At 54.3% G+C, this 12,047-nt stretch overlaps 2 protein-coding genes across 3 annotated transcripts; one reads left to right on the top strand and one right to left on the bottom strand.

Moving 5' to 3' along the window:
- Nucleotides 1-466: 466 nt before the first annotated feature.
- LOC117839390 (putative glucuronosyltransferase PGSIP7) lies at nucleotides 467-3,830 on the top strand. Of its 2 annotated transcripts, none has more exons than XM_034719710.2 (5): nucleotides 467-1,018; nucleotides 1,858-2,119; nucleotides 2,502-2,703; nucleotides 2,798-2,945; nucleotides 3,044-3,830. In XM_034719710.2, exons 1-5 carry the CDS (start codon nucleotides 726-728, stop codon nucleotides 3,585-3,587), a joined length of 1,449 nt encoding a protein of 482 aa, XP_034575601.1. In that variant the 5' UTR covers nucleotides 467-725; the 3' UTR covers nucleotides 3,588-3,830. The 2 variants fall into 2 exon arrangements, with proteins under 2 accessions (XP_034575601.1, XP_072146840.1); XM_072290739.1 differs by lacking the exon at nucleotides 467-1,018 and adding an exon at nucleotides 1,352-1,370.
- A 337-nt stretch (nucleotides 3,831-4,167) lies between these two features.
- On the bottom strand, nucleotides 4,168-5,887 carry LOC117839391 (uncharacterized). The gene is made up of 6 exons (XM_034719711.2): nucleotides 5,495-5,887; nucleotides 5,361-5,420; nucleotides 5,128-5,240; nucleotides 4,856-4,924; nucleotides 4,577-4,628; nucleotides 4,168-4,493 (listed from the first exon to the last, which is right to left on the bottom strand). The coding sequence occupies exons 1-6, from the start codon at nucleotides 5,810-5,812 to the stop codon at nucleotides 4,377-4,379; spliced, it is 729 nt and encodes a 242-aa protein (XP_034575602.1). The 5' UTR covers nucleotides 5,813-5,887; the 3' UTR covers nucleotides 4,168-4,376.
- Nucleotides 5,888-12,047: the final 6,160 nt, after the last annotated feature.

Here is a 12,047-nt window from a genome sequence, read left to right as displayed (position 1 = left end):
GTGCCGCGACTACGGAACCCTTCCGCTCTCCTCCTCGAGTCGTCGACCGCGTGTAGAACGGGCCCGGTCCATCCTGGCCGTCGCACCACCAACCCAACGCACACCCTCTGCTCGCCTCCTCGTCCTCCTCGGTGGCTCGGTCTCCCCTCTCCCAGCCTCCCGTCTTCGCCTCGCGCGCTCGCGTCACGTCTCACGAGCCAGTAGCCACCCCCAGAAGGAAGGAACCGTTCCCGTTCTGCTCCGGCCCGGTAAGAGAAAGGGGAGGACAGACGGAGGCGTTGCTTTTCGCTCTAGCCGCGGTCGGTCGCTGGGAGGCGGGCCCAAGGCGACCCGGCCCCGCGCGTCAGGCGCGTACAGGTGGGCGTACCGGGGCGGGCGGCGCACGCTGAGGCGAGACGAGGGGAAAGCATCCACTGCTCCGGCCGGTCTCGCTCCCCTCAACTCTTAAATAAACGCCCGCCTCCTGGCCTCCTCTCTCTGACCTTCCCTTTTCTGTCTCTCCATTCTTCCCTTGCTTTTGCCAACCAGAAGCATCGAGCCATCCGGGCATCTTCAACCCCCTCTGCTAGTCTGATCCCTCCCCACCTCCAAACAGCATCCCCGCACGCGTGCCGACTGCCGAGCAAGGCAGGGAGGCCAGCAGCTTATTGATCGCCGATCAGCAGGGTGACGCACCGGCCGGCGAGACGCACGCGCGCGCGCGGGGGGGCGGTGGGACGGCAGAGATGGCGGGGCGACCGCCGGTCTCCGAGCGGCGGCTCGTGGCGGTGCTGCCTCTGCTGCTGCTTCTCGCGGTGACCGCGGCGGCGGGCGAGCGGCGGGGCCTGGCGCGGGTGGAGGGCCCGCCGGCGCGGCACCGCCACGCGTACGCCGCGATGATGTACATGGGCACGCCGCGGGACTACGAGTTCTACGTCGCCGTGCGGGTCATGATGCGCTCCCTCACCCGGGTACGCGCCGACGCCGACCGCGTCCTCATCGCCTCCTCCGACGTGCCCCGCGACTGGGTCCGCGCAATGTGAGTACCGCCTCCTTCTTCCGCCCCGCAGCGTCACTGGCTTGGAGAGTTGGACTCCTACCCCCCCCCCCCCCCCCCCCCCCTGCTTAATGAGCCACCTATAATCCAGCTCTCAAGCCATTCGTAGAGGGGGGAGAAATATCCAGGCAATTGCTAGTGGTAATTTATTTATTTATTAAGCAGTGCAAGCCGCGTCTCGGTGCCGTAGAAACTGGAAACTGAAGGCGAAGACTAGGAGGGGTGTTTCGGGTACTTGGGAGCACGATGATTTGCAGGCTGGGGAAGTGGGGCAGGGCCCACCTGCAGAGAGGAAGCTTCTCCTGGCTGCCTTTGTTTTTTCGTGTCTTTTGGGGTAACTTCAGCGATTCCAAATTTTGCGGTACCATTAGTAATTGCTACAAGTCTTCAGAATATGCTGCCATGGGTGCACTGGCTCTGAAGCCTTGAGCCCTTGACTATTGGCTTCCTGGATCTGGTTCCAACCTGTACCTGTTGATTGCCGGCTGTCCAATTAGCACTGGTCAACTTTCCTCATTCTTCTTAAGAAAACAGTGATTGCACAGTGGATTTTTAGCAAAATATAAACGTTTCTGGTAGTTTGTCTGACCAGGTTCGTACTATGCCTTTATTGGCGGTTTCAAAGTCAACCACAAATGATTAATTTGAATCGGTGACATTTCCCTCCCAGTTATGGCTTGATCATTTCAAAATGGTCAACAAAACTTTTCTGTACCTGTTTTACTTCCGGCGGAAATAACTGTTTCAATGCTCCAGTAGTTTTTACTGCTAAACGGAAATGAAATGCTGCGCATACTGACGATACATTGGAACATATGCAGGACAGAGGAGGATGGTATGAGGGTGGTGATAGTGGAGAACCTCAGGAATCCTTATGAGAGCAACCTAGGAGGGATCAACAGGAGGTTCAAGCTGACACTGAACAAGCTTTACGCATGGACTCTGGTCGACTATGAGCGTGTCGTCATGATTGATTCCGACAACATCTTCCTCCAGAACACCGATGAGCTATTCCAATGTGGGCAGTTCTGCGCTGTTTTCATCAACCCATGCTACTTCCACACTGGCCTTTTTGTGCTCCAGGTACGACCGAACATTTGTTGTTCCACCTTCACCAGTCCAATATGACCAAAAATCGTCTGGGCTTGTTGGCTTAGCTATGTCACTCGAGATGCTCTTTAGTCTAGTAACAGTGCGAATCCTAAATTGAACTGATCTCCCTGTATAGACTGCTGTGTTAATAATGGCATGAATTAGTCATTGCCAGTTGAACTGGAACAATAGATTTGAATATGCATTGACACTCCCAAAATGAAGTAAAATCTTCTGTTTGTACGAATGATCTGTAGACAATGCCAACCATCCATAAACTGATTTGTGTTAAATTTACTCACCTGAGACATGTTGTACTCAGACATATGTAATGGCCAAGTAGACTAACATGGGATTGTTTTTCAATCTGCAGCCTTCTATGGATGTGTTCAAGGGCATGCTTCATGACCTTGAGGTAGGCCGTGAAAACTCTGATGGTGCCGACCAAGGCTTTCTGGTTGGATGCTACCCAGACTTGCTCGACAAACCAATGTTTCACCCTCCTGAGAACGGCACAAAGCTCAACGGGACCTATCGCCTTCCTCTCGGCTATCAAATGGATGCATCTTACTACTGTGAGTGCCACAGCTACATACCTTCAATACCAATACACCTGCGTATGGCTATTGCTTCTTAAGATTTAACCTCCCTTCTGATGGAACATTGCAGATCTCAAGCTGCATTGGCATGTCCCGTGTGGGCCAAACAGTGTGATCACATTCCCCAGCGCCCCTTGGTTCAAACCTTGGTACTGGTGGTCCTGGCCAATCTTGCCACTGGGCCTTTCCTGGCACAAGCAGCGCTGGGATGATCTTGGGTAAGTCAATTAAAACAACATAGAAGCAAATTATGTAGCAGACAGAAAATTTGTTTGCTGTTCTGTCCACTTAATGTTTACATGCTTACATTCCACAGGTATGCTGCTGAAATGCCAGTGATTCTGATGGAGGTTTTAATGTACATAGTGATCATAGCAGTCACTAGATTGGCAAGGCCAGGGATGACAAAACTGTGCTATAACCGGCGGCCTGAGAAGCAAAATGCCCTGGTGCAGTGGCTGATCAAGATGGCTGCGATTGTGGCTATGGTGGCTGCATATTCCATTCCTTTCTTTGTGATCCCACGCACAGTTCACCCGATCATGGGCTGGTCCATCTACCTATTTGGCGCACTCGCCCTTTCAGTGGTCGTGATCAATGCTTTTCTGCTGCCGCCACTTGACGTTCTTACGACCTGGCTCGCGATTGTTGGCATGCTCTTCGTTATGGCATTCCCATGGTATCACGATGGTATTGTGAGGGTTCTGGCAATCTTTGGGTACGCGTTCTGCTCTGCGCCATTCTTGTGGGCATCCCTGGTGAGGATGATGGACTCAGTGCAGACGATGCTCGAGAGGGATCCATTATTCCCCCGGCTTGGTGAACCAGCACAGGAGATTGAATTCAGCAAGCTTTACTGATTCTTTTATGCACAGATTTCAGATGCTTCATCACCACATGGACAGCTGATTCAGATCGGTTAATTCTTGATTCATTCTGACAGTTTTCGCTCAGGCATTCTAATGTGTTGATAGTAATGTATAGACATTGCCTGCAGCAACCATGATTGATGCAGATTCAGGAAAGATAGGTCAGCTGTACTGAATTGAAAAAAAAATAGCATATTTGCTGCATGGAATGGGTGTGGGGATTGTTGCGAAGTACCTCGTGACTTGCTGAATTGGATGATCCGAACTATGCCTGAACATATTTTTTCCAGTCTCTGATGGAAACTACGTAAATATGCATTCTTATAAATAGGCAAAGAGCTATATAAGGCCTACAGGGTTGCGGTGTTTCACAAATTTGCACAACTGAACTAAAATCATAAACAAATGTATGAGAAAGAAGAAGGCTAGGTAGGAAAACCCAGAAAAAAATGATCACGAATTCAGCACTGAATATGTTATTAGTCAATTTGCATTTTTGTTTTGGGCCCATACTCAATTTGCAGTCTGGATAACATTGAAAAATAACTTGTAATTTTGGCACAGTACAATCAGAGCATCTCGAATAATCATTTATGCATAGCACACCCGATGATGATGTGGTATAGAAATTGAAGTTGCTGCCAATTTCCCCTTGATTGTTCTAGGTGTAAAACCAAAACATAATAAGTCACTGAGACAACATCACAACAAAGTGTTTCTTGTCAATTATATATATTGGATATGTTGTCTACAGTTGGAGAAAGTACAAGACATGCCTTCCTAAATTTCAGCATCCCGCCTAGAGTGAGCTATTAAATTGTCCTGTAATTCTTGTTGCCTGGGAAGAACAATCTGAGCCCCTTGACCTGATGACTTGAAATATCTCGCCAATATCATCTACACCAAAGTAATCAGTTTTTAAAATTAGCCAGAAGCAACCGGTCATGCGTAAATTAGTAGAAACATATAATACACAGTACCACAGCAGCATACGCATCAGATTTGACATAGCGTGCAGACTTTTTGACACCCCTGGAAAATGAGGTTCATACTCAGACAAGATTCTCAGTGATTCTCAAATTAACACATCAATATATCATCTGAGAGCCGGCGGTGTGCAGTAGAAAATGTTGTATTCCCAAATCTAAAGATTCTACATTGGTCGAATGAAGCAGGACTAGATACTTAAATGGTTCAGCTAGGTGTTGCAGCAACAGTGACATGGCAAACTGTCAAATGGTCGCCAATATAAGACTCACCTGGAGATCATGTAATCAAGAGCATCAATCGAAGTTCCATGTTCGTCCTGCAGATATACCCTCAAGCCCCTGCGCGGTGAAAACAAATCCACTGAGCCACTCAGCAATCGCTAGAACACACATTGAAGCAATCAAAGAACTCGCAGTTCTGAACATTTGGGAAATTTAACTACTGACGGTGCTGCAAGCCTGCAACACGCGCACAAAGCTCCTAGCTTAGCTCACCAAAAACACCGTCCACTAAATTTTGGAAGTGCAAGGAAGCAACAAACCTCTCGGCCGCTTGGACGGCGAGCCTCCCGACAACGCTCCGCACCTTGTTGGACTGCGGCGTCTCCCTCCCATCGGCCGACACGGGAAGCCCGATGATGAGCTCGTCGGCCTCCTGCAATTCGGACATCAAAGGGACATGTTCAGGATACACCAAAACGAACATGGCGTTCAAAATTTGAAATGTCAATTGCCATAGCCAAGAGCAGAAGGTAGAAGGCAAGCAAAACGCCACCTGCTGCCGAGCCACGTCGAGCAGCGTCACCTCCAGCTTCTGCCCGCGCAGCTTCAGAACCTGATGCCGTTCCAACTCGACCTCAATTTAGTGGGCTTTGAGCAGTCGAAGCGAGAGAGCTAGGGGGTGCGTACAGTGAGGGGGCGAGGGAGGGTGATACCCCTCCCGACGGCGAGGCCGGTGCGAGCATCACCGAGGTCCACACCGAGGCTGAACCCGCCTCCGTGCCAGAGGGGGTCGCGCCCCCGCCGCCGCGCGTTCGGCAGGAGCGGAGCGGGGAGCTCGCCGGCGCCCTCGGACCGACCGGACGCCGGAGACGCCCTGATAGCACCGACAGCTCTTCGACGCGGGAGCGGGATTCGCTGCGAGCAGGAGGAGGAGGATGCGGCCGCCGCCGCGCCGGTGCCGGCCCGCAGGAGCGGCGCCAGCTCCATGGCCACCGCCGTTGTCATGGCGGCGAGGCGATTGGGCGGTCGGTGCGGGTGATTCGCAGCATTGGATTGGATAGGGAGGGGAAGAAGTTATGGGCCGTATTCCTTTTTTTTTGAGGTGGAGTTATGGGCCGCAGGCCGACAGCACTAGCGGACCCGGCAAACAGCCCCAGCTTCACCTGCTGAAGGCAAGTAAGAAAAATCGATCGAAAAGCAAAAATCAAATTTACTCGAGTGATTTGTAACTTTTTTTTGGCGAGCTAATATAAGTATAGATTGACATGCAATCATCTAGATGTGGCTTTTATTTAACACGAAATATAAAGAAATAGGCATGTGAACATTTTGAATATGATACGTGCATGATTTATTCATCCATATTTTAGTTACCATTTTTTCCTACACAATTAGGGCTACAGCAATTATGCCGTTAGCTTACCTAATAGACGTGCACATTTTTCTTAGAGTTTAGTTACAACGATGCAACTTCAAGAGAAACTCCAATGTGCAGAGATACAAGAACCACCATCTGCGACATGGAACATAAACACAACAACAGAAAAAGGAAGCCACCGCACCACCACAACATTAAACATGACCCACCATAAACACATGCACAGCACCGATTGCCTAATAACCCGGAGTCAGCGCACGTAGAGCGAGAATGTCATGCAAGACGATGCTCCAAGGGGGAAGCGACACCAACGCCGCCATCGTCCATCTGTCCACGGAGGATTAGACCAAGTCTTCACCTGGCAAAACCAAATGGATTTGGTGGCCGCAACAATGTCCTCATCGAGGTGAGCTACGTTAAGGAATGCAATCGTTGTTGGCACCGGCGAAAACCGGGCAAAACTTTCGCTAAAGCCCCCAGAACCAACTCCACGCAGCAGACCGCCAAGGCCTGAATGAGAGCCAAATCGATGGAATGGCAGCGAGCAGTCCACAACAATGACGATGGGGAACATCCGCAGACCAACGACCGCCATCACGATGACTCAAAGATGACCACGGGCGACCGCGATGACCAAAAGACGACCAGGAGGGAGAGGAGTGGAGCCGAAGCCCGCTCTCCTCCCAGCAACACTCGACGATGAGGTGGCGACCCGAAGCACCATGGGGAAGACGAAGACCCATCCTCTCATCCCTGCCAGCGAAGAAAATGGCTGGAGGAGGCATGGCCCCACGAGTGACAACCATCAACAGAAGAGCAAGCAACCCAAGAGCGAGCGACCCATAGCGGCAGGGCGGGAGGCACCGGCGTCAATCGGGTCACCCCCGGGCCATCCTTGAAAAGCGACCTGAACACGACCAGGGTGAGGTGGGGTGAAGGGAGGAGGAGGAGAAGGAAGAGAAAGAAGCGACCTTGGAGCGCGCGCTGCCCCGGCTGGAAATCCCCGCAGTCGCCCTCTTACAGGCGACGACGAGGAGTGGAGGGAGCGGCAGCGACATGTAGCGGCAGCACGCGGGCCCCGGGAGGGCAGACTGCGCCAATGGGAGGCGATTCGGCAACACCGGACCCGGCAATGGCGACGGCGGTCACCGCCCAGCGTCATGGATGAGGCCCTAGCGGCGCGTGCCGGGCCCTCGACGTCATGTCCCCCGCGGGAGCAGTGGCGTGGGGCCGGCTCCCCGACGAGCAGCCACCCGCGGCGGCGCAGATCGGGCTTCTTGGAGTGGCGGCAGGCTCCCCGACGGACGAAACCCCTATGGGCCAACGCGACGGGCCCCCACACGGATCCAGACCAAGGAAGACCGGATCCGGCGTCGCCTGCGAGGAGGAGGGGGAGCCGAGCCCCGCGGTGGCACCGTCCCCCGTGCCAGCGAGAGGGTCCCAGGTGTTGGAGTACTCGAGCCTCGCTAACACTGACGACACGCTCTTGTGAGCCGACGACACCTTCGCCACGGCCTCGGTGCCGCCGCCGGCCGTGGACGACGAGCCACTCGCGACGACCTTCTGCCCACGCCACTGACGTCACAAGAGCGCGAACAGGCCGACCGCTGTTGCCGCGAGGAGGACCACGGCGATGACGACCAAGGCCGCGAGCGCCTAGGTTAACGAGCCACGTTGCCGCCGCCCGACCAGTTGCGGCGGACACCACCAGATCTGGGCGAGACCAGCGGCCGACGCGCAGATCTGGCACTCCACCACCGAATCCCCGCTAGCCACGCCGCACGCTGGTGAGGAGGGGAGGAGGGAAGGAAGAGAGGGAAGGGGAAAGAGGAGAAGGGAGAGGAGGGGAGGGGAACGCGACGGCCTCCCGTAGCTGGCCACAGGGCTGGGGCGGCATAAACTGAGGTCCTGTACAAAATTTTAAAGAGCGACCGGCAAAATACAACAAGAAATGACGTATATGGTATAATGTATTAAATTGCAATCGAATGTATCAAGAATCGTACCTATTTAATCTTCATTGCATAATTTTTACTTGAACAGTTTTATTCTTGCGGTGTTTCTTGATTACTAGAGGGCATTTGTGATTCCTTACAACAAATATATCTAGTACTTTCTAAATCGATTTGCAAAAGACATGGCTTGGATCTTGAAACACTAGACGTCTAGATAAATTAATAAACATGCATACAAAAGATGAAAAGAACATTTAACTATTATAATTATTAAAGGGTACATTAACAGAATTGAGGAATAAAAATTTGGTAAATAACTTACACGGAGGGCTCCTGCTGGCTGCCTGACGACGTCCGTTGCCCTTCCCTCTCTCTGCTCAGGCCTGTCGCCGGCCTCCTTGCTTGCTGGCTTGTGGTTCGCTCAATTGCTCGCTGTCTCGCCACCCAGGCTGCCAGGCGCCGGCGCTGGCACAGTTCTTCGTCGCTGCCCTAGCGTGGACGGACGAGAAAATAAAAAAGTGATCGCGTGGAGGGGAGACAAGACGTGGAGGCGTGCGAGACGGTGGAGTTAGGGCCTTGCGGAGACGGTGTTTTGCTTCCGGGTGCCTGCTGGGCTGCAGTCCTGCGTGGCTGCGTAGGAAATATTTTGGGCCCCTGAAAATTGGGGGGCCCTATACCGGCGTACCGGCTGCACGCCCATGCGCCCGGGCCTGCTGGCCGCCGTTGCCGGCCGGGATAGCGGCGGCGGCCGCACAGGGCTCGGTGGAGGTGGGGGCTGGGCGGCGGCGGCGCGGTGCCCCGAGTCGCCCCCAGAGGAGACGACGACGCAGGACTCTGTTTTTATTTCTTGTGGTGTCCAGCTTAGCTAACCTGACGTGATGAGCACAGCAACGCAACGGCCATGTTGGGGCGGCAGCTGAACCGGCCACGGGAAGAACTGGCGATCATTTCTTCGCGTTCCTACGAACTTCTGCGACCATCGGAACCAGTCCGAATTTCATCTGCCTGTAGACTCCACTTGACCCTGATTCAGTGATTCTGCCTGTGGAATATGGAATAGTACATTCCTCCGGCCTTTTTGCTGCTGCCCTCTGCATAGAGAAATCTCTCATGTAAACAATGCGCGACGGGCTCGGAATCTTGACTTGACAGACGCGTTGTCAATTATTCCCACTACTAGTGCGGGCAGATGTGTTCAGAATTTCATAGTCAACCGCTAGTCTGCTAGTGCGGGATTTTGTCTGGTTCCATCAGTATGTTATAATCCTCGGCTTGGGCAAATTCCTTTGCCCCAGCAAAGCAGCAACCAGCACGAAAAAGAAGAGCAGAGACAACGCGAGCTACGCACGAGCAGTGGGTGCTCCTGAACTTTCCTTTCACGTCGCGAATGGAGCTCTCTCTGCTCTCGGTACTCGTTGTGAAGTCAGCAAGGAAGCGCCCACTTTCTCGCAACATCATCTATGGCAACACATGCAGCTAGCTACCAGTCTTCCGGCCATTGAGCAGTTAAAGGAGGCCTGGAGCTTATCATTATTCCACATGATCTTGTCATCAGCTTCGTCTCCCGTAACGACCTGTCATGCTAGCAGCGAATCATGGCGGTACGTCATATATACATCATCGCCGCTTGATAATGATAGCGTGTCTGAACTCTGAAACTCCGAACCGAAATAGTCGTTCGCTTACTCAAAGGAGCTGACCCAGATTCTCTCCCTTTTTTATCTAGGCAAAATCTGCTGTTCTCCTTTTCTTTTATGCTGATACAGGCCGGTTTGGCAGCGCTCTGCCACCATTTCCCAACAGAGCAGCAGACTCGGGCGCTCAGTTACCACTGATGGCTCTAGATCGCACAGTCATCGCTGGCCGTTTAAAATCGATGCAGAAATTTATGAAGCTACCGTAGCTGGTACGTACCACGGGAGGTAGCTCCTCGCGCTCGCGTCGCGCTGTATGATTGTGCTGTACGTTTGCCAGTCTAGCTGCTCGTGAGCCCGTGACCCAACGCATCGCGCATCTCGCCGTGGCTTTTACTTCTCCTGTCGCGAGCACGGCGGTTGACGCGCACAGGCAGGCACAGGCCACAGGCACCGCCGGCGCGGATCCAGATCGCCGTCGTGCAGATCGATATGCTCCTCCCACCGTTATGCGAGAGGTGGTGGTAGCATGTACTCGGTTTTGGCGGCGAATTGCTGCTAGGTTAGGTTATTGAGATGTCAAACAGACACTGACCGGTTAGCTACGCCTAATCAATGATTACCTCCACGGACACTGCTTCGTGCCTAGATATCATCAACAGACCGCGCGCCACTAGCACTTGTTTTATCGGTACATGCATGATTTCTTATTTTTATTGCGTACATGGTGGGTACTGTGTACTGGCATGCTGCGCACGCAACGACCGGCAGTTTGCGGCCCCGGTCATCAGTTCGACTAGCCGCCCTCATCGATCTCACTGTCGTGAACGTCTCACCGTCACCGAGCCACTGCAGCCGAGCTTGATTCAACGCTGCTGGCGGGCGAGGCGAGTAGGCGCAAAGGCACTGGCGAGCTAGCTAGCGACCTATAGCATACGTCCACGCGCGCGTACACGGTGTGTCAGATACGGGGCCAGGGCATTGACACCGGCCCCACCCGGCACGCCGGAGGTGTCGACGAGACGACGAAGCAGGTATGTACGCGTCAACGATCGATGCCGGCCGACCGTGACGGGGATCCGACGAGTACGGGGGTCGCACTGCCTGATCAACGGTGCGCAGAGCCGATTGCATGCCCCCGCCGGCCAGCACCAGGTCCCGGTCGTGGAGTCGGCCAACCCCGGACCTCACGGCACGGGTCGCAGTTAGTTGGTCCGACCTGGCACGGCATGGTGGTAGCCCTAGCGCCACGAGCGCGCGTGTCAGGCCGCGAGTCAAGATCTCTCCTGTTGTTGAGGTCGAGGCCTTCAGGTTCAGGCAGGTTCGTACTAGTACAAGTCAAGCCGCGGATTACGCAGGCTTAACCGCCCCACCAGCCGCTGATGGCCACTACTAGTACACCAAACACCGAGCAGTGATCGCTCCACTGAACTCAACACGACGGCGACGCTGACCCGCGGGAATGTGGCTCCCGTCCACCGCTGACTCCTGGCAGATCGGCTGCGCGCTGCTGTGTAGAATATTCTCATTAGTTCCTACGAACGGACACCGACAGGTGGGTCCGCCCCACTGCGCCCCACATGGTAGTATCGTCGCGTGTCAGGGACGCCCTACCTGCCAGTAGTGTGCTGTGTCGCTGTGTCGGCAGTCTTGGGCTCTCGGCACTCGGCAGTCGGCACAACACACACAGATAGGGACAGTGTGCAAGCACGCTCCTTCAAGAGACCGGGTACATATACGCGCGTATATGCTTTAGATGCTTGCGAAATGGTGGTGCGAATGAAAGCGAGCGGCAGTGTGTTTTACGTACCTCGGACGTGCCTAGTTCGGGCAAATGGCAGCCGGAGACGAGAGATGAGAGGGGAGAGTGGGAGACCATGGGGGAACGAGACGAGACGAAGGCACGAAGCCGACCGGGTCGCTAGGCGCCAGGGCCCAGGACCAGAAATGCGCGGGAGGCAACCGCCAAGGCGGGGAGTCAGGACAAGAAGCGACGGCGGGCAGTTGGGCGCAGGCGGAACCCGCTCCCACAGGCCACAGCCACAGCCAGCCACCAAACTGGGCAGACCGGCAGAGCAAGCGCACCCCCACACCGACGCTGCCATGCGGGGGCGGGGGACCAGGTGCCCTTCCCCACAGCCCACATGCACGAGCACGAGCGGGGCACCGGCCGGTAGCGGCGGTGGAAACGAATGGCGCGAGCCGCGAGCAGAGCAAGAGCAGGGGAGCCTTTTTGGCTGGGAAGCAAGCACGAGCAGCTGCCTGCTAGGCTG

This window comes from Setaria viridis, chromosome 9 (assembly GCF_005286985.2).
Source record: "Setaria viridis chromosome 9, Setaria_viridis_v4.0, whole genome shotgun sequence".
NCBI lineage: Eukaryota > Viridiplantae > Streptophyta > Magnoliopsida > Poales > Poaceae > Setaria > Setaria viridis.
This window is presented reverse-complemented; position numbering and strand designations above follow the sequence as displayed.